The following is a 21,607-nucleotide window of genomic DNA, read 5'->3' as shown; positions in this document are numbered from 1 at the left end:
GGTATGACATTTGCCAACAAACTATCAGGACAACATATAAGTTATGTAAATAGAAAAATGAATGTTTCATTAGCTCCACAGACTGAGTTCTAGTGTGACAGATAGTATAGAGTGTTTGAGGAGGGTTGGTGATCCAAATATTAAAGGAAGTGAAGCAACAGTAGAATTTTTGTATAATATTGATAGGATTATTGATATTCTGAACTCCAGAAATCCATTAGGTAAAGGGTATAAGAGCCCCCTGAGACTTGACAACAAATCTTATTGGCTTGGTATTTAAAAAAAAAAATTAAATTAAAAAAAAAATGGTTCAAATGGCTCTGAGCACTATGGAACTTAACAATTATGGTCAACAGTCCCCTAGAACTTAGAACTACTTAAACTTAACTAACCTAAGGACATCACACAACACCCAGTCAACACGTTGGTATTTTCAGACACACTGAAAATTATATCAAAAGCTTAAAAATCATTGGTGTTCCATTGCTGCTCCATGCAAGAAATATTTTTGCTTTTGGGATAATTTTCAATGTGCAATCAGTAAGGCACATAGCTCTGACAAGTATGCTTCGTGTTGAATCTCCTTTGAAGTATTTGCTAACATATAAACTGTCACAAGACCACATAGAGCTTTTTTTCCCCTGCATTCAGTCCAGATGTGGTTGGAACAACAATCCAAAAGCATACCAGCTCAAATGTGCCATGAGAAAGTTGCTCTTGGGTAACAGTGTCACTGCAATGAATGGGAATTGCTCAAATTTTAATGTGTGTTGTTTGCCACCTGTTTGATTTTCATGCAAGAAAGCTTGTAGTAGAAAGTGATGAAAGTGCTGCAGAAAATGAAGTAGAGGAGTGGTGTGCACTTCTTGATGATAAAATTAAGTTCTCATTTCACAAGTAAAACATACTCAATTATATTGCAGGGTATGTGTCATTGCGCCTTTCAAGGCAGATCACATGCAAAGACTGTCTTCACATACTGAAGCCACCAGTAGTTAAATCTGCATTAGAATGTGATTCTCTCTATGCTTTTCCCAATATGGCCAATAAAAATGCATTTGTAAATTTTGTTAAACGGGGAAAACTGGTTAAAACAAGTGACTGCATGTACTCTGTTGTAGAATACTCAGAAACTCTTTCAGATGATTGTGACTGCTGGGGATATGTGACAAACATATACAGGCCAAGATTTTGCATTGTGTTAAAAATAAATTTGTAGATTACCCATTTCCTGCTCTTCATGATTACCGTTATGAAATTAGGATTGAGGACTTACATCAGACTCAACTTGTTTGTAAGATTGCATCCCTATACTCCTGCATACGCTTAAAAACATATGGAAAAAAAGCCTGCTGAGAAAATTTTAAACAACAAATCAAGTATAAGGCAGAAGTTAAATAAACTCATATTGTTTAATCATGTATAGTGCTCAAATTGGAAAAATTATGTAATGGGACATTCCATGCAGATGGGTGCGACATTTTGACAGATTTTTTAAAACTATTTTGTCCATAGATTTGTTGTTGTGTAATGATGAACTTCAAAAGATGAATCACATTGAAGTAAAATTAAGTCTTTACATCCTGTGTAGATATTGTAACAAAATTATAATTGTTTATTATACAAGCTTATTTTAAGATGTTTGGTGTTACAAAATATGCACTTGCATTAAAAACGGGTGATTTTTGTGAAATTAATGAAAAAAATGTGCTGAGACTTATTTGACAGATGGCTTTCAGTGTGAGAAAATATGTCCCTCAATAACTATGTTAACTTGAATTTTTCACTTTAAGAAAACAGTTTAATCACAGGATGGGTGTGATCTAATGAAGTATGCAGTGGCCCTATGTTCCAAACAGTAATGTATGTGGATACTCTGCAACATAAGAGCAATAAAATTGTTACTCTGTTAATTCTTGTTTTAATACTTCCTATAATGAACACAATGTTCCAGTTGATCATAAGCATTCTTATTACTTTATAACCATTCTAGAATAAGGGGACCTGAGTCAGGCAAAACCTAATTTTCTGAATTTTGTCCTTATTTTGTTAGGATGCCTTTCTATTATATTTTCCTGTGGAAAGGAGTGGGGGGGGAGGGGGGAAGAGAATGCAAATAATCATATAGAATTATCTTTCTAGCATTACAAAGTACAGAATACAGTGATTACAGGTACACGTGGAAATCTAGGAAATTTCAGTATTCATGTTACATGCCTAATTTTCATCAACATTTACCTTAATTATACGGTTACACTTTTTGCTGATTTGAACTGTGTACTACATGTTAAAAAGATTTTGTTTGGTCATAGTAATAAAAGCATTTCATTTTGTTAGTTCTTATGTCCCATACGGAACTGAAATTATCGAGTTATGATGACAAAGGAAGGAAATAACATTAAGGAATCTTACTTCACAGAAATTATGTAACAATGGTTACACTTTTTGCTTGTTAACTTTAACATAAACCATTTAGTTTTCCATTAAGAGTGAAAGCAGTTGCACGAGTCACATAAAGAACAAAGTTTCCCATAGGGAACTAAAGTATTTTACGTTTGAATTATTGCAGACCCAAAGTATTGTGATCTTCAAATTTCTATTTAAAAAAGTTTGTAACTCAAATTCACAGACATTTTGGAATCTGTACATACATATGTGTAGCAAGGTACTTTTCATGTGCCATGTGGAACCTTTAATTTTCTGGCTTAAATATAATTTATTTCATGAATTACCTTTAATACCAGCACTGTCTGAATGCATTATTTACCATTCAGAAGATGAAATATTAGTGTACAGAATAACAAACCTCATGAAAAATGCGAGAGATTGTTCTGTACAGAACTTGGAATGGCTCGTAATCAATAGCAGGTAAAAAAGAAGGCTTCTATTAAACGTTCAAAGAAACCAGTCAGTACCTCTTAATTCGCCATAGAGGTGATACAGTAATAAAACAATTTACTTTTTTCAGAATTTCTGCTAAGTATTAAAAGTGTGAAGACGTATTCAATTAGTATTTGCTTTACCAATAACCTGTAGTACAAGCACACGTATAAGCAGATAATTATGGGAGTCAAGAGTTATGTTAAAATTAAAGATACTGACTATTATTACTTGCTCACAAAGCATTGTAGTTGCTGTACAATTTATGCTGTATGTGGTGTACCCAATGTGATTCCTGGAGTACATAATATTCTGTTATCCTGTGGGAGTGCACTGGTACCACACCTACTGAAAGTACGTTTTGTTGTGGAATAGTTGTATCAGGTGTCTGTACCACAAAACAGATCTCCACTGTGACACCCTCATGTTCTTGGTATGCTATTAGCTATTATTACAGGAATACTCTTCACATGGAGGAGGAAGCATAGTGAGATTTTCTTTTTCATCAATTCCAACATTGTACACAACTTTCTTGCACTTTTATGTTATCACATTTTTCCCTTGATAATCGAAAAGAGAGTGAGGGGAAAAAAATTTAAGCGAGCTTTCATAACTGAGAACTCTACTTGCGTCATTTGTTATTTTCAAAATGTTACTCTCTTTCCCAATACTGTCCTATTTCTTCAAACCAATTTTGAATTTCTCAGATTATTACATATTATTTACTGTACATTGTCCACTAATACTTCCGTTGTTACCAGATAGTTTGTAATGTGGCACTACCTTTGTGCCACTGGTATTGGCTAGTGTACTTTTGCAGATAAGAAAATCGACTGGATTAGATTGTCCTGTCAGTATAGGACAAATTCAGACAATATGGAACTTTTTACAATAAATTTGCAATATAATGTCACCCTTGTCTCACACAGATTGTAGCAGCCATTGGGGTGCCTGTCTGGCCAGCTTCTGCAGCTTTCACTTTCAGGTTTGTTTTTTGCTTGGGCCGTATACTGACAACCACTCATTCCAGTGATTGACACCATGTCAAAGACTGGAACCAAGATTCACAGAAATAGAATTCTGTGGTTGCAAGTCAAAGTGTAATTAATTTTGCTCACTGACATGTTTCGAATTCAATTTTAAATTTGTTTGGGTGTCAGACTGGAAAATTACAGTTTTAAGACACGCCAACCTTAAAATTAACAGCTGTGATCGAGGTTATTTTCAACAACTTCCTTCACTCCCTACATCATCATGGATCAGTCCAATACAAGTCATGCATTTAAGAGGAGCCTTAATGTTGGGCTTTGAGTTTATCTCATTCAAATGTATTTCTTGTCTCGTATCAAAGACTGAAGCACCGTTAAATACTGGTGCTTCTACCATATCACTCAGTTTAAATACACCGTGTCATGTACAGGCGTTAATAAAATCATGGCATTTAAATTACTGATCAAAGGGAGAGCCAAATTCGTAAGTACATGTTGCAATTACAGTGTCAGCATTGCAATGCATCACTTCAGATAAAGAAAAATAACATTTTTTTCTGTTTATACGTAAGTAATACTTTAATAGTTCAGTTGTAATTTCTGTTGTCAGTAAAGATACCCCTCAGCAAACGATGTCAACTTTTTTTCAAGAGACGTCTTCACTGTTGTCCACACTTGATTTTCCGAATTATACCAGTAGTTAAAAGTTTCGGCAAGTAAGGTAATTTGTTGACCTCCATTGAATCTTAAATAGTGTTTTAAAACGGGCAAATAAGTAAAGCACTCATAAAATGGTAAACAATTTATAGGTCCGCTTGTCAAACTTTCAAAACACACTCGAATTTAGGAATTTCATAGCAGAACTGTCACTGTTTTTTCTCGCTAGATTAGAAACACTTCATTATGTTGATGTGTAGATATCTAGAACATCCAATATAAAATACTTATGAGGGCGCAGAACGAAAAACATTTTCATCCGTGTTTTGACACTTCGTTTGTTTGCCAAATTCAGATATGGCGGACACTCAATTATACAACGTCTTGCCGGCACGCGCTAGAGCCATCTATCGGTAGGTCCGGTAGTTGAGCATCCCTCATTTCGCTAGCTTTAGACGCCTGTAGTTTTGTTTACTTTCGGTGCAAACTGGAGAGGCCAAATGCCTGTGATCTGATAGTTGCTGCCGCGTGTGGAATGTAGCAAAAGATTGTATTTAGCCATGAATGGCGAGCTATACCTTCTTTTTTGTCTACACCTACATGGGTCCAGCCGTGAAGTGCATGGCAGAGGGCACGTCCCGCATTACCAGTTTTAGAGTTTCTTGCAGTTTCATTGAAGTATGGAGCCCGGGAAGAAAGATTATTTGAATACCTCTGTGTGTGCTGTAATTATTCTATTTTTGCCCTCACAGTCCCTACTGTGGGATAAGGAGGGGGATATAATACATTCCTAGAGTCGTCATTTAAAGCCAGTGCTTGAAGCTGTGTTAGGAGACTTTCTCGGAATGGTTTACGTCTGCCTTCAGAAGTCCACTACTTCAGTTCTTTCATTATCTCTGTGTTACTCCCCCATGGGTCATCCATACCTGTGAGCATTCGTACTGCCCTTCACTTTATAAGTTCAGTGTCCCCAATTAGTCTTATTTGGCACGGGTTCTACAAACGTGAGCAATATTCTAGAATGTCTCGAGTGTGCTGTAAATCGTGGTTTGACCGTATAAACAGACGTAATCAGTGTCCACGACAAGGTTGGCAGTGACGTGTCACATACGACGCCAGAGCTGCTTTTTTTCGCATGCTGCCGGTACTAAACATAAATGATAACAAATGAGAGCCAAGGCGCTTGGCTGTCTGCGCCCTATCGCACGTGTCCATTCAAGACGTCTTCGTTTTTATATTTCCTTCGGTACTGTGTATAGTCAATATGTCGTTAACACAGGAAGAGTGTTCGAAGATGATCTTTTTCGTGCAGCTTGTTGAAAAAAATCCTTGTCTGTGGAATCACACAATGAAATCTTATTCAAGGGCAGATGTGACGAGTTTGGCTTGGAAAAATATAGCAACTGAAATGAAGGAAACTGGTAAGAACTCGTGGAATCTGTATCGTCATTTGGAAATCCTTAACTTTGTCGTTGCAGTTTGTAATTCATGTAACAAACGCACGATTTTGGCCTGTGGTTGTAAAACGTTAATCGTATTCTAAAACTGTTTCATTCGAAACTGAAATGGAGGAGCTCTCATTTCTTGTTGTTTTGTTGTTGTTGTTGTTGTTGTTGTTGTTGTTGTGGTCTTCAGTCCTGAGACTGGTTTGATGCAGCTCTCCATGCTAATCTATCCTGTGCAAGCTTCATCATCTCCCAGTACCTATTGCAACCTACATCCTTCTGAATCTGCTTAGTGTATTCATCTCTTGGTCTTCCTCTACGATTTTTACCCTCCACACTGCCCTCCAATACTAAATTGTTGATCCATTGATGCCTCAGAACATGTCCTGCCAACCGATCCCTTCTTCTGGTCAAGTTGTGCCACAAACTTCTCTTCTCCCCAATCCTATTCGGTACTTCCTCATTAGTTATGTGATCTACCCATCTAATCTTCAGCATTCTTCTGCAGCACCACATTTCGAAAGCTTCTATTCTCTTCTTGTCCAAACTGGTTATCGTCCATGTTTCACTTCCATACATGTCTACACTCCATACAAATACTTTCAGAAATGACTTCCTGACACTTAAATCTATACTCAATGTTAAGAAATTTCTCTTCTTCAGAAGCGCTTTCCTTGCCATTGCCAGTCTATATTTTATATCCTCTCTACTTCGACCATCATCAGTTATTTTGCTCCCCAAATAGCAAAGCTCCTTTACTATGTTAAGTGTCTCATTTCCTAATCTAATTCCCTCAGCATCACCCGACTTAATTCGACTACATTCCATTATCCTTGTTTTGCTTTTGTTGATGTTCATCTTATATCCTCCCTTCAAGACACTATCCATTCCGTTCAACTGCTCTTCCAAGTCCTTTGCTGTCTCTGACAGAGTTACAATGTCATCGGTGAACCTCAAAGTTTTTATTTCTTCTCCATGGATTTTAATACCTACTTCGAATTTTTCTTTTGTTTCCTTTACTGCTTGCTCAATATACAGATTGAATAACATCGGGGAGAGGCTACAACCCTGTCTTACTCCCTTCCCAACAACTGCTTCCCATTCATGTCCCTCGACTCTTATAACTGCCATCTGGTTTCTGTACAAATTATAAATAGCCTTTCGCTCCCCGTATTTTACCTCTGCCACCTTTAGAATTTGAAAGAGAGTATTCCAGTAAACATTGTCAAAAGCTTTCTCTAAGTCTACAAATGATAGAAACATAGGTTTGCCTTTCCTTAATCTTTCTTCTAAGATAAGTCGTAAGGTTAGTATTGCCTCACGTGTTCCAATATTTCTACGGAATCCAAACTGATTTTCCCCGAGGTAGGCTTCTACTAGTTTTTCCATTCGTCTGTAAAGAATTCATGTTAGTATTTTGCAGCTGTGGCTTATTAAACTGATTGTTCAGAAATTTTCACATCTGTCAACACCTGCTTTCTTTGGGATTGGAATTATTATATTCTTCTTGAAGTCTGAGGGTATTTCGCCTGTTTCATACATCTTGCTCACCAGATGGTAGAGTTTTGTTTGGCCTGGCTCTTCCAAGGCTGTCAGTAGTTCCAATGGAATGTTGTCTACTCTGGGGGCCTTGTTTCGACTCAGGTCTTTCAGTGCTCTGTCAAACTCTTCACGCAGTATCGTATCTCCCATTTGATCTTCATCTACATCTACATCCTCTTCCATTTCCATAATATTGTCCTCAAGTACATCACCCTTGTATAGAGCATCTATATACTCCTTCCACCTTTCTGCTTTCCCTTCTTTGCTTAGAACTGGGTTTCCATCTGAGCTCTTGATGTTCATACAAAGAACTGGGTTTCCATCTGAGCTCTTGATGTTCATACAAGTGGTTCTCTTATCTCCAAAGGTCTCTTTAATTTTCCTATAGGCAGTATCTATCTTATCCCTAGTGAGATAAGCCTCTACATCCTTACATTTGTCCTCTAGCCATCCCTGCTTAGCCATTTTGCACTTCCTGTCGATCTCATTTTTGAGACGTTTGTATTCCTTTTTGCCTGCTTCATGTACTGCATTTTTATGTTTTCTCCTTTCATCAATTAAATTCAGTATTTCTTCTGTCACCCAAGGATTTCGTCTAGCCCTCGTCTTTTTACCTACTTGATCCTCTGCTGCCTTCACTACTTCATCCCTCAAAGCTACCCATTCTTCTTCTACTGTATTTCTTTCCCCCATTCCTGTCAATTGTTCCCTTATGCTCTCCCTGAAACTCTGTACAACCTCTGGTTCTTTCAGTTTATCCAGGTGCCATCTCCTTAAATTCCCACCTTTTTGCAGTTTCTTAAGTTTTAATCTACAGGTCATAACCAATAGATTGTGGTCAGAGTCCACATCTGCCCCTGGAAATGTCTTACAATTTAAAACGTGGTTCCTAAATCTCTGTCTTACCATTATATAATCTATCTGATACCTTTTAGTATCTCCAGGGTTCTTCCATGTATACAACCTTCTTTCATGATTCTGAAACCAAGTGTTAGCTATGATGAGCCCTCATTTAAGGTTCTGAAAACATTAATTGCAGGCATACAAATTGTGCAATCCTCAGTTTGTCACTTAAAAATTTTGGTTGGAATGAAATTTGTCGTCAGCTGCTTCGACGAACAGATAAAACTTTAATTATTGGATACCATGACGATGTCAGAATTACAATAGAGTTGAATGGGACCTAAGAGAATATGAATCGGGAAGACGCACAGCTTACTCCCTACCGCTGGTGGTACTACATGTGCACTGGACACCTGTGAATTATTTGAACGGTTTTTGCGTATTTTGCTCTGTTGTTGCAAGTAAACACTCGTCAGCGCAATAATACAACAATATTCATTATATAGTTTGCTGCAGTATGCAGCCAGAGGATGTTGGATTGTTGTGCAGATCATAAAGTAACTCATTTTAGTATTTTATAAATGTACTGTAGCTCAGTAGTGTGTTGTCACAGAAGTGAGACTGTACTGTGATGAGCTAATGGTCTGGCAAATCAAGACTACTCCATATGACAAGCATCTGTCAAATGTAGATTTTTTTTCGCTGTTAGCCAAAGGAGAGGATGTGAACCTGAGAGGCCTATATTATTATCTACTACAGAAACATTGAGTTTTGGAACGAAGGAAAGAATAATAAACCAGCTTGTATATTTTCTTTTTTATTATTAGAGTATGAACACAAGCACAGTGCCATTAGACTGTGTTTATGCTTGGTAGTTTAACTACCACAGGACGAGAAAAGCAGTTTTCCTATCTGTGCTGCCAGAGCACCAACATCAGCAGGTTTGCAGCTCTGCATAGCTGCTCATAGCAATAAGAGGAGGCTATTCCAGCACATTGTGCTCCATCTGTCAGTGCTGTTACTGTACACATCACTGGTCAGTCACTTTGAATGTAATTATAGAAAGTTTAGCAGCAATAATGCCCTTGGATATGTTGAAATGTTCTCATTTTGAATGAGTTTATGGTAATGTATTTCCCGAAATCTGAACAGCTACTAAGCACGGATTGTTCTGAAATGAAGATGCTCGCCATACTATTAAGTTTATCGGTGTCTAATGTGCTCAAGATTATAGTCACCGATCTGCTCAATATGCCACGCAGAATTACTGTCTTTTCTGACACACAGAATTACTTAAAAAATCCATAATTTCTAAAAAAAAAGTACACTGGAATATAAATAAGCCTTCACTCTAAAACACTTTTGAAACATGTAGCACAACTAAAATGGCAAATTATAACTTCCTTTGGAGCTCATACTATGCATGATCATACCATTGAAAGGCTTGGCTCCGACTCCCTTAGACTGCTGTCAGCATTCTATATTTCCAAGAAAAAAGATGTGTGAAGAATACTCCGTCTGATTGGTCAGTTTTCTTTAAAGCCAATAGAAAAACATTATCCTCCTGTGTTAGTTTGCACTCTTCATGATTAACCAATCAACAAATTCCACACTTTCGAACTGTACTTTTTTCCAAAATAAACATTTAACATTTTGTTTATACTTTACTTTTTTTTTTTTTATTTGCTCTTTATTAGCTTTCCTTTTACTGTAAACTTACTTAACCTATTGTGATACAAAATTCCCTGTCGCCTGCATTCACACTGCCTTAAAACTTTCTCACACTAGTTCGTACAGTATTCACCAGTAGACCAGTGATCTACATATTTACTTTAGACCACATTCACACCACTAAAAGCATATACAAAACTGTACAAACATAAATAAACAAAAAAAGCCTTCAAGAAATAAACAGAACAATTCACAAAAACATTTTATTGACCTGTTTATTGAATGTCTCTGTACACTGCTGGACTCTGGTGGTCAAGATTCTTAACTACATCATAATTCTTCCTGTTCAGTCCTGTCTGCTACTGTCCTCTAGCAGATGAAAATTAGAACTATGTGCTTGACTGAACCTGCTTCAGACCATCTGTCACTTTGCAGGCGTGAGTCATTCTCCCGATACGCACACTGTAGACAAGATTGATATAAGGGGCCACGACTCAGGTGTCTAGGAAACCTGCTTTCTCAGATTGCTAGACAACAATCCAAGCAAATCGTATTAATGAGTTTTTAGTACAGTAAGATAAATGACAATACTTAACATTGAGAAATTTACAATGAGGTGTTGCAAGCAGTGGGCGACAAACAAATTAAGAAAATCTCCTCAGTATACACAACTCCTAATACAAGTGAAACAATACAATTCCTAAGTTGTTGCTGTAAAGCTTGTTGAATGGTTTGTCTACAACTGGGCCGCGGCCAGGCGGCGTGGTGCTTATGTCCTCTTCGTGTAGATGCCACTGTTGTCTCGTGTTGTCCTAGTGAGGGGTCAGTCAGCATTCTATTGGCTGACATCTTCTTCACAGCCCTCTCTGCTCTAACGTTTCTGCCTGGCATGCCGGCACTTGACTTTATGCTGGAACAATTTTTTTCTTTTTCTTTTTATAAATTGCAAAAGTTTACATTTCTGATCATTTAGAGCAAGTTGCCAAACTCTGCACCACATTGAAATATTATCAACATCTGACTGAATATTTATGCAGCTTCTTTCAGAGAGTACTTCATTATAGATAACTGCATCATCTGCAAAAAGCCTGATTTTACTGTTAATATTGTCTGCAAAGTCATTGATATACGATATGAACGGCAAGAGTCCCAACACACTTATCTGGGGCATACCCAAAGTTACTTCTACACCTGACAATGGCTTTCCATCCAAGATAACATGCTGTGTTGTCCCTACCAAACAGTCCTCAATCCATTCACAAATTTCACTTGATACCCCTTATGATCGTACTTTTGACAAAAAGCCTATGTGCGATACTGAGTCAAATGCTTTTCAAAAATCAAATACTGCATCTACCTGGTTGCCTTGATCCAAAGCTTTCAGTATGTCATGTGAGAAAAAGTGTGAGTTGGGTTACACATGATCAATGTTTTTGAAATCCATTTTGGTTGGCAGTGAGGAGGTCATTTTGTTCAAGATATCTCATTATGTTTGAGCACAGAATATTTTCTAAGATTCTACAACAGACCTATGCCAAGGATATTGAACGGTAGTTTTGTGGATAACTTTTACTACCCTTCTTGTTGATGGTTGTAGACAGTGCCTTTTTTCCTAGAATTGGGCAGGGTTTTTTTGTTCGAGGGATCTACGATAGATTATGTTTATAAGAGGGGCTAACTCAGTCACAAATTTAGTATAATATCTGACAGGGATCCCATCATGCCCGGGAGCTTGTTTGATTTTAATGACTTCAGCTGTTTCTCAGCACCACTGACAATAATATTTATTTCATTCATCTTTTCAGTGGTTTGATGATTAAATTGGGGCAGTTATCCAGGGTTTTCCTTTGTAAAGGAACATTTGAAAACAAAGTTAAGCATTTCAGCTTTTGCTTTTGCTACTCGCCAGGGACGGGGTACTAAGTTTGGTGCAACTGGCAGCCTTTACATACAACCAGGATTTCCTTGGGTTCTCTGAAAGATCACTTGACAATATTCTGCTATGATAGTCACTGAAGGCATCAGGCATTGCTTTCTTGACAGCCAAATGTGTTTCATTCAGTATCTCTCTGTCTATATCCCTAGGCTTTGTTTTACACCTATCATGCAGTAATCTCTGCTTCTAAAGAAATTTCTTTACAGTGACTGTATACCATGGAGGGTCCCTCCCATTATGAACTGTTCTTCTGGGTACGTACCTATCCAGTGCGTGGTCAGCTATTCTTTTAAATTTGAGCCAGAGTTCCTGTACATGCTTCTGCCCTGTGCTGAAAGTTTCAAGTTCCTCATTGAGATATGACACTACTGATGTTTTATCTAGCTTATTGAACATATATATCTTTCCGCTTGTTTTAGTTGTCCTTTGTACTGTGGTCATCATTGTTGCCACAACTGCATCATGATCAGTGATATCAGCTTTGATGTGAAGATCCTAAAAGAGGTCAGGTCTGTTTGTTGCCAATAGAACCAGTATATTTCCATCATGAGTGGTGTTCCTAACTGTTTGTTCCAGGTAGTTTTCAGAGAAGGCATTTACTAATATTTCACAGGATGTCTTACCTGGAAGTCCTGGATAAGTTCACAAGTTCCCTTTGTTTAATACATCATGAGTGCTCATTTTATTGTGTGAGAAAGAGGACTTGGTTGTCTTACCAGAAAACACTGGAAATGCCACTGTGGTCCTGAACACTTAAGTCTGTCATCTGCTAATTTATTAAAGGATGATTCATTCTGGCAGCTTAGTCTCGATCAACACGGGCTATCACAGAAAGATAGGGAAGTTATGAAAGGTAGCTCACATGCCAAAAGAAATGTTGAAGAAATTAATGCCACACTTTATGGATTGCTGAACATACAGATGAAGTCATTCCTCTGAGACCAGTAGTTAGTGTGGACTGAAGACACTGAACAGCATTTTGTTACCCTCAGGAAAATAAAGATAGGCCGGAATGATGTAATGGTTAGTCTGGACATTGTCACTTTTTATGAGGGTGCTGATACAAGAAAAGCGGGATCTTTGGGCCTTCAGTTCTTAGCATAAGTTTGTTTAAGTAGTGTGTAAGTCTAGGGACCTCAGCAGTTTGGTCCCTTAGAAATTCACACACATTTGAACATTTTTGGGCCTTCAGTATCCTCCTTTACTCTAAAGCTATTCTGCTGTGCCTTAATGACAATGTACTACTTGTACTGCTGTGAATGTTATGAGATGATGCGGGGCACAGTAATGGGATGCCCACTGTCTCCATCTTTCCTGAACTTCTTCATGGAGCACTTTGAGGTGCAAGCTTCGAACTCTGTGGGACTGCATCCAAATTGCTTCATATAGTACATTGACAATATCTTCTTGATATGGGCTCGTGATGAAAATGCACTGAAGCAGCCACATGAACAGTGTCCAGCCTAACATTTAAGTCACTGTTTAGATGGAGAGGGATGGCCAGCTTATGTTCTTAGCTGTTTGAGCTGAGTGGAAAGCACGAGGCTGGCTTGGTCATTCAGTGTATAAGACTGGTTCTTGAAAAAATAGTGACTTTTACCACCCTTTACACAAGAAAGCAGCCATGAACAAATTAGTACACTAGGCAAAGATTATTTTGGGTGATGACCATGCACAGTCTGAGTTTCAGCATTTGAGACACGTGTTCAGGGAGAATGGTGACAGTTAAGGAGAGATAGTAAAAACTTTCAAGTTCCACCATTGAAAGACAGCTTTTGAATTGGTGGAAGAGGCTGAGCTAGCTGCATTCCTTCCATACAGTGGGGCAGTGACTAGCATGCAGCAGGAACATGGACTGAAACCAGTGCTGCGGCCTGCTTCTGAGATGTAAGGCCCCATTAAAGGCAGCATAAGTCTGAGTTCCTAGCATGTATGGTGTCCCCTGCGAATGTGGTAATCTTTACAAAGGACAAACTGTTAGAATGATTTCTGAGTTTTGTGCTGAGCAGTCATGACATGTTAAACAAAGGGAATGTGTGAAGTCAGCCAGGCTGAACATTGCCTAGAGAACAGATATAAATATGAGAACACGCTGAAAAGTAATGCCTTCAAATTTTTTATGTGAAAACTTGGAAAGATTTTTAAATAAGACAACAAATTGACATTATTCTTCATGTCTACATATTTATTTTGTAACCCTGACAATGAACACGTCTCCCAATGAGAGACCAGCTTGTTGATACCATCATTGCAGAATGTTTGACTTTGTTGGTGGAGCAACCTCACCTGTGATTGCACTGCTTCCTCACTATCAAAGTGAAGTCCTCAAAGGTGTTCTTTGTTATGGAAATAGATGAAAATCAGTTGGGGCCAAGTTGGGTGTGAATGGAGGATGATCAGTGGCTGTGTGGTCTCGCATTGTAACATGGAGAGGGTGCCACATGTATAGACAAACTCTTAGAATTCAAAAATAGATTACAACATGCACCGACATAGTTACATTATACACCGTCATGCTATACATTACAATTTGGAGCCCTCTAGCAGTAGGCAGCTGCAAATACATTGACACAAAGACCAAGTGATGTAGTTGCAGACAGGCACGATGAAAAGACTATTACGAATAAGCTTTTGGACAATACCTTTTTAGAAAAGAAAAATGCACATACATTCTCACAAGCACACACACCTCTCACACAGGTCATAGCTACCTCCAACCACTCCACCCAGACTGTAACAGAAACACACTGAATAGGAGTAACAGTGTGGGCAAGAGGGGAGGGGGAGGGATAGCAGGGTACAGGTGGGGGGGGGGGGGGGGAGGAATGAGGAATCGGTGCTGCATGGCAGATGGAGGAGGGAGATGAGGAGAAAAATGAAAAGCTCTCCCATTCCTTCCCCCACAGCCTCCTGACACTGCACTTATCAGCCCTGTCCTGCCACCTCTAGTCCCTGCATGCTCTGCCAGGCAGCACTGATTCCTCTCTGCCACCCTTACCCTGCTATCCCTCACTCTTCCTTGCCCTGCTCCATATTGTTGCTCCCATTAATTCATCATGTTTTTTAGATGCTACTACCATACTTGTAAAAGCGGAATATCATGCCAGCCCCTGGAGTCAGTTATTTTAACTTCTGAGGACAATGACAAAGATAACTATTGTAGGCTCAATGTGTTATTTGAAGCGACTCAGCTTTTATTGAAGTAAGCCACTGCAAAAGACTCGGAGGACACAGCACTGACCCAGTTTGGCAGATTTCACAGTTCAGCGTACTGATCTGCAGTAACTTTCCAAATATTTTGATCTAGGACAACCATAAATGATGGTCTTGAAAGCTGCTTCTTGTAGCCAAATACCTGCAATAATAATGAATGAATATTTGTGGGGTTACATCAGAAATTAAATATTGTAATAACAAATATTGGAAAATATACATCACTTCTACATCGTACATGTATGCTAAGTAATCGTCAATATAATTGACAAGTGTTTACATTATAGAAACAGATATAATCTTAAGTAATTTTTAAACATGCACCTACTTTGTATTTACTTTATTTTGCCTTAATTTTCAGAACAGATTTGTCGTGACCGATGGAAAAACATCCGCACTGCTTTTGGAAGGTCATTGAAACCTTTGAAATCAGGATCAGGAAGGCTAAAGAAACCATATTATTTGGCCCCCCACCTCTCATTTCTTCACCCATACATGAAAGGGGCTCCTTCTTCTGGGAATGTATCTCCACTTGAGGAAAATGAAGACAACATGGCAGCTTCAAATGCAACGCTGACCACCACAGACCATCAGGAAATGGAAAGTTGTGAAATTTCGGAAGAAATGTGTGATTTGGTTGATTGTGATGTGGTGCTACAATCAACTCCTCCTAAAAGAAAAGCCGAAGCCAGCAACAGCGATGCCCATAAAGTGTATGCTGACTGGCTGGAAATTAAACAATTTAATGAAATGAAGAGAAACTGGGCGTCATCAGCTGGTGATGCTGACTGGATGTTTTTTCAATCCATCCTCCCTGATTTCAAGAAACTTAGTGACAGGCGTAGGAGAGACCTGAAAGCAAAATTCCTGTTGCTTTTGAATGAGCAGCTGGATGAAGCTGAGAATGATACATCGTGATTTTCCTCATCATAGACTGCATCTAATTAACAAATTTATGCCACTACACAGAGTTAATCATCCACTGCTACAAGATCGATGGTGACGGATTTCCCCTCAAATTCGACAATGCTTCTTGTGAATACACTTCAAGCAGAATTACATTCTACCTTAGGATATGGAGCAGCTGTTACTTTTTAACTTGTAACCATTGTTTACATTATGAGGTGACGAAAGTAATGGGATAGTGATGTGCTCAAATACAGGTGATAGTAACATTATGTACACAAGGAATAAAAGGGCAGTGCATTTGCAGAGCTACCATTTGTGCTCAGTTGATTTGTACGAAAAGGTTTCTGATGTGCTTATGGCCACACAACAGGAATTAACAGACTCTGAATGTGGAATGGTAGCTGGAGCTAGATGCATAGGGCATTCCATATCGGAAATCGAGAATTCAATATTCTGAGATCCACAGTGTCAAGTGTGCCGAGAATACACAAACAGTGCCCTGTACTTAATGACTGAGAGCAGCAGTGTTTGCATAGAGCTTGAAAACAAATCACAGCCTGGTGAGATGAGTCCAAGTTTCAGTTGGTAGGAGATGATGGTAGGGTTTGAGTGTGGTGTAGAGACCTTGAAGCCATGAACCCAGGATGTCAACAAGGTATTGTGCAAGCTGGTGGTGCCTCCATAGTGGTGTGGGCTGTGTTTACATGGAATGGACTGGATCCTTTTGTCCAACTGAAACCAATCATTGCTGGAAATGATTATGTTTGGCTGCTTTGAGACCATTTACAGCCATTCATGGTTTTCATGTTCCCAAACGACAATGGAATTTTTATGGATGACAATGATTCATGGAAGTGGGCCACTGTTGCTAGAGAATGGTTTGAAAAACATTATGAATGTTTCGAGCAAATGATTTGGACATTCAGATTGCCCAACATGAATTCCGTCGAACATTTATGTGGCATAATTGAGGGGTTAGTTTGCGGCAAAATTTGCACTGGCAACACTTGTGCAATTATGGGTGGCTGTAGTGGTAGCGTGGTACGGTATTTCTACAGGGGACTTCCAGTGACTTGTTGAGCCCATGCCCCATCGAGTTGCTGCACTACGCCGGGCATAAGGAGGTCTGACGTGATATTAGGAGGTATCCCATGACTTTTGTCACCTCCGTGTATATGTACAGTCTTAGATGTAAAACATGGCCACCAGCCGGCTGCCACAAGACTAAGTCCAAGTTTTCCACTTAGTCTCTCGTAAAAGTGGCTGCTCCTTAGAATTCAAAATCTGCATGATCTGGCAACACTGTAAGATGTGGAAGAGTTTACTCAAGCTGTACAGTGCTGTATCTGCTAGTGGTCTAGTTGTAAACGTCACACAATGGAGATGCAAAGTAGTGAATTAAAGTTCACTCATTCCTTTATTTTTGAACTGCAATTTGGCTGTCTATTAAAGGTGTAAGTCTCATGGAACATCAAAAATAATGTTACATTTTCTAAGTACCACTAATAGCAAAACCACAAACAAAAGAGCTCATCGCTGTGTTGTGATCAGAGCTGTTTCTGCTACACTTTCCTTGTCCTAAAGTGGCTACTGCCATTGGGCACCTTTATGCCAGCTACTGTCTGACCAGCTGATCATGGTGCACTTTGGCACATTTCTGCTTGTACATTGTTAGCATAAAATTATTTCTTATTGTTCTTTGATTTTCCATGCAGAGTACATTCAATAAATTGAGTGAACACCATGCAGCTACACAGGATGCTTAGTTTGCTGTGGGTGTGTTTATCAAGTATCATTTTCTGATTTAAAGTTCTAGTATTTATTGTGGGGTTATAGATTGGAATTTGTTTACTTCAGTCTTATGGAAGTTGCTTAAGCATTATAAAACAGTTGAAGGTGGAAGGAAAATGCCTAACATTTGGGACATGTTGTTCACTTCGGGTTTAATTGGGGGGGATTGGGGGTGCAGTGCAACAGAGGTGGAAGCAAATCAAAACATTTGTTTCATGTCTGAGGTGAGTATATAACAATAATGTCAGGAAAGGAAAGGATTTTCATGTTTCAAGAAAGTTCATTTTCCTGTGAATGATTTTCCATATTCAGAAAGGCTCAATAATTGACATATATGTTGAACTGCAGCATTTGCATGCAAGAGGTTGGGTGCAGTGGCACTGCATGTTCTGATTCAAAGCAACAAAAATCAACGGGGTGAATACTGTTACATTTGTATTCAAGTATCATCAGTTCGCTCATTGAACATTCCTTTGCAATATTGGTACTGTGACGATTTGATGATGCCTTTATGTTAACTTCTAAAGAAGAAATCAGTGGCTGACCCCCTTAAAAAAAAAGAGAGGGAGCATTTCCTCGAGGAAAAGGGAGTGTGAACAGATAATGTCTTGCATCTAATACTAAATTCACTCGATATTTTCTTGCCATTTCTGTTGAACAGTCGGAGTGACTTAAAATGTGACATGGGATAAGCGATTTAGAGTTTTGCACCCAGGGAGCATGCTTCACACAGAAATTGCAGCTAATTTCATGTTTTACATTGAGGTTTATCTGTCCTAGCCACCACTGGGAGAAACAAATGCCATAGATCTTTGCTGGCTCAGAGGTGATGGGGTCATACTGCAAAATAAGTGCAGCATCTGGTCTTGTTTCCATTCTCAATGTAGGCCAATATTTTCCCTGTTCTGTGACAGAGCCTCCATCAGCCAGATTCCAAACCAGTGGGGAAAACTTAAGAAAATTCCTGCATCATAAGTTCTTTCATTACTTCCAGTACCACATATTGTAAGGTTGAAAAATGTGTGTTATTGCACAATTGATAATGCCCTTTTCTGCTTCTATCAAGATAATTCTTGGTATTTGTAGAGACACTATTTCATATGTGAAATTGTGGTAGTGAATAGTTTCTTAACTGGACTCCTTCATTTGTATACTCCAAATATATAATTTCCATACTACTTGAGTATGACACAGGGTATCATGTAAATTCAGACTGCTTTGAAGACCAAAGTGTGTGCCAGTAATATCTTACAAATTTGTGCTGATGTTGGTATGCCTGTTTTACAGATAATTTATTTTTTGATATTTGTGTAAGGTTATAGTTGTAAATAGTAATTCATTTGTACTAAGGCAATGCATATTTTAATAGCATTTTTCAGTAGTTTATTGTACACGAAAAGTAAACATGGGACAAATTAACATCAACAATACATATCTCTTACATTACATAAAACAGTCTGGCAGTGCTCAAGTAGTTTACCAGTTGCAAGCCTATAGAAACTTAAACACTTAAACAAATTTTATTAAATTGAAAGTCCGATTTTCCACACAAAATAACTTCAATAAATTGATTGCAATTACACAACATGCATAGTGTTCTACAACTGTATGCAGAGTCCAAAACGTAGCTGCATGGCAAAAACTAGAACTTTAAATAAGAAAATGGCACTTGATAAATACATTTGCAGAATCTTATGCATCTTGTGTAACTGCACAGTGTTCACTCAATTTATCAGAGTTATTTTGTGTGGAAAATAACATTACAATAAGAACCAATTTCACAGTAACAATGTGAGAGCAGAATATGGCAAAGTGCACTGTGTCTTGATCAGATCATTGGATGGCGACTGATGTGAAGGCACCCGGTGTTGGCTGCCACTGTAGGGCATGGGAACTCCCAAGCATTAACTGTTCTGATCTTGGTGCAGCCACAAGCTGTTTTGCGGAAAGTTTTGTTGTTACTGGTGGGCTAGAAAGTGGAGAAAATTATCTTTGAGGTCCCACAAGACTGATACCTTTAGCAGTATTAAGAAAAGAGGGGGGGGGGGGGGGGGAGGAGAGGTCAGCAGTGAGTGGATTTGATTTCGATATTTTTCCGATACTTTCCGTTATCATTGTGCAGCCTTTACTTCTAGACCACCAGCATTTACAGCTAGAGTAGAAGACTACATTTCCTCCTGAAACTTCCACATCCTACAGTGTTGTCAGGTCATGCATATGGTTGTACTTAGAATTTTCAGGTGCAGCCATTTCTATTGGCACCTTAAGGGAGCTCACTCAGTGTCTGGGCGGCTCAGCAGTGAATATGTTTTATGTCTAAGACTGTACTTCATCAAATAAAGTGCAATACTAGGTGGTCTTACTAGAAATGAACTTTTCATTGTGGCATTTTTAATGTCGCTCACACTTGCAGCAGCTTACCTTATTGTAATGGGTAGCTTCTCAGCGGAAGAAATAGAAGGTCGACAACTTGCGTCTAGCTTCGTCAGCATTTTAACTTCTAATGCAAATGATTTCTATTATTTGAGACAGTGGATATAATATTATGGCCTACTCTACACAAACTGAAGTTATGAGAAGTAGCAGCACTGTGAAGATGGCCTACTTTACTGGTTACAGGATGAACAGATTGAGAGTGTTTGAGCTTTGTATGCTGAGAGATATGCATATGTAGACATCCAAAGATAGCTGATTTATCTATAAAGGTGAGTTTTCTGACTAATATTTTCATATAGAAACAAAATTTAAAATTGATGTAAGAGAGTAAAACCATGTAGTCAAAATGGTAGTAAAGAGTAGTTCATTATCTGCAGGAAATATGTATTACTGTTAATTCCGTGATATTTTTCAGATGCCACACTATTACTGTATTCCAGGATGTTAAAGCAGTTATGTTCCAGTGGCGATAAAAGCTACATCAAGGTGTTCTGGTTCCCAGCAAATATGGACACACAACATTGACTGGCTGAAACCAGTTCCAAAAAGAGACTTGGTTACCTTCCAAGATATACATGGTCTGTGCTAAGTACTGTGGAGAACAGGAGATAATAAACTTCAATATGTTTAAAGATATGCTGAAAAAAAAGCTGAAATACTGAAAGAGCTGGACTCAAATGAACAGGTGGCACAATGCCAAGATTTTTTGCAGGTGTGCCTCATTATTTAAGGACTAGGAAAGATACAAATGAAGGAAGACTGAAGTGGCAGAAAGACCTTCATCAAATAAATGAAAAGTGCCTTACAGAAAAAGTGATTAAAATATTTACAGATCTAAGTGAAAATGTAGGTAGGATTATGCAAAGTGACATTTGATGCCATTACTGTAACTAGCAATTCAGTATGTTTCCATAGGTTATCAGTGGAAGGAATTCCAAAAATTCAATTTAGTGCAAAAACTGATAAGTGTATGTGTGTCAAAGTATGTGTCAACAATAGTATTGCAAGTGCCCACAATATGCAAAGAATACTTGAAAGTAACAAGGTGAGCACAGCTAGAGAACATTCTGCAGAAGTATGTTACAGTGGAAATGTACAGTGAGAGTTGTGGTCATGATTGTGTCACAAAACTAAAAGTAAAGATACTCTGTCAATATGTTTTTGTAATCTTTCTTAATATTTGAACAGTCCAATTCAGTATATAATGCTCTCTTTGTCCAAACTTTCTTCTATATCTGCTGCATCCAAAGCAGATACAAAAACTTGTTTTTCCTTACAGTGGAAACAGGACACTT

At 38.4% G+C, this 21,607-nt stretch overlaps 1 protein-coding gene across 2 annotated transcripts; it reads left to right on the top strand.

Moving 5' to 3' along the window:
• The first annotated feature begins 5,050 nt into the window (after positions 1 to 5,050).
• LOC126457398 (uncharacterized) lies at positions 5,051 to 21,466 on the top strand. Of its 2 annotated transcripts, none has more exons than XM_050093657.1 (3): positions 5,051 to 5,947; positions 15,538 to 20,581; positions 20,753 to 21,466. In XM_050093657.1, exons 1-2 carry the CDS (start codon positions 5,791 to 5,793, stop codon positions 16,092 to 16,094), a joined length of 714 nt encoding a protein of 237 aa, XP_049949614.1. In that variant the 5' UTR covers positions 5,051 to 5,790; the 3' UTR covers positions 16,095 to 20,581; positions 20,753 to 21,466. The 2 variants fall into 2 exon arrangements, with proteins under 2 accessions (XP_049949614.1, XP_049949613.1); XM_050093656.1 differs by having other exon boundaries at positions 20,728 to 21,466.
• Positions 21,467 to 21,607: the final 141 nt, after the last annotated feature.

This window comes from Schistocerca serialis, chromosome 2 (genome assembly GCF_023864345.2).
Source record: "Schistocerca serialis cubense isolate TAMUIC-IGC-003099 chromosome 2, iqSchSeri2.2, whole genome shotgun sequence".
NCBI classification, from domain to species: Eukaryota; Metazoa; Arthropoda; class Insecta; order Orthoptera; family Acrididae; genus Schistocerca; species Schistocerca serialis.
Note: the sequence above shows the minus strand (reverse complement) of the source record. Positions and strands in the feature narration are given on the sequence as shown.

Coding starts and splice junctions, on each gene's coding strand:
- LOC126457398 (XM_050093657.1), top strand. CDS start 5,791: ATGTCGTTAACACAGGAAGAGTGTTCGAAGATGATCTTTTTCGTGCAG. Junction 5,948..15,537: donor AACTGAAATGAAGGAAACTG/GTAAGAACTCGT, acceptor CTTAATTTTCAG/AACAGATTTGTCGTGACCGA.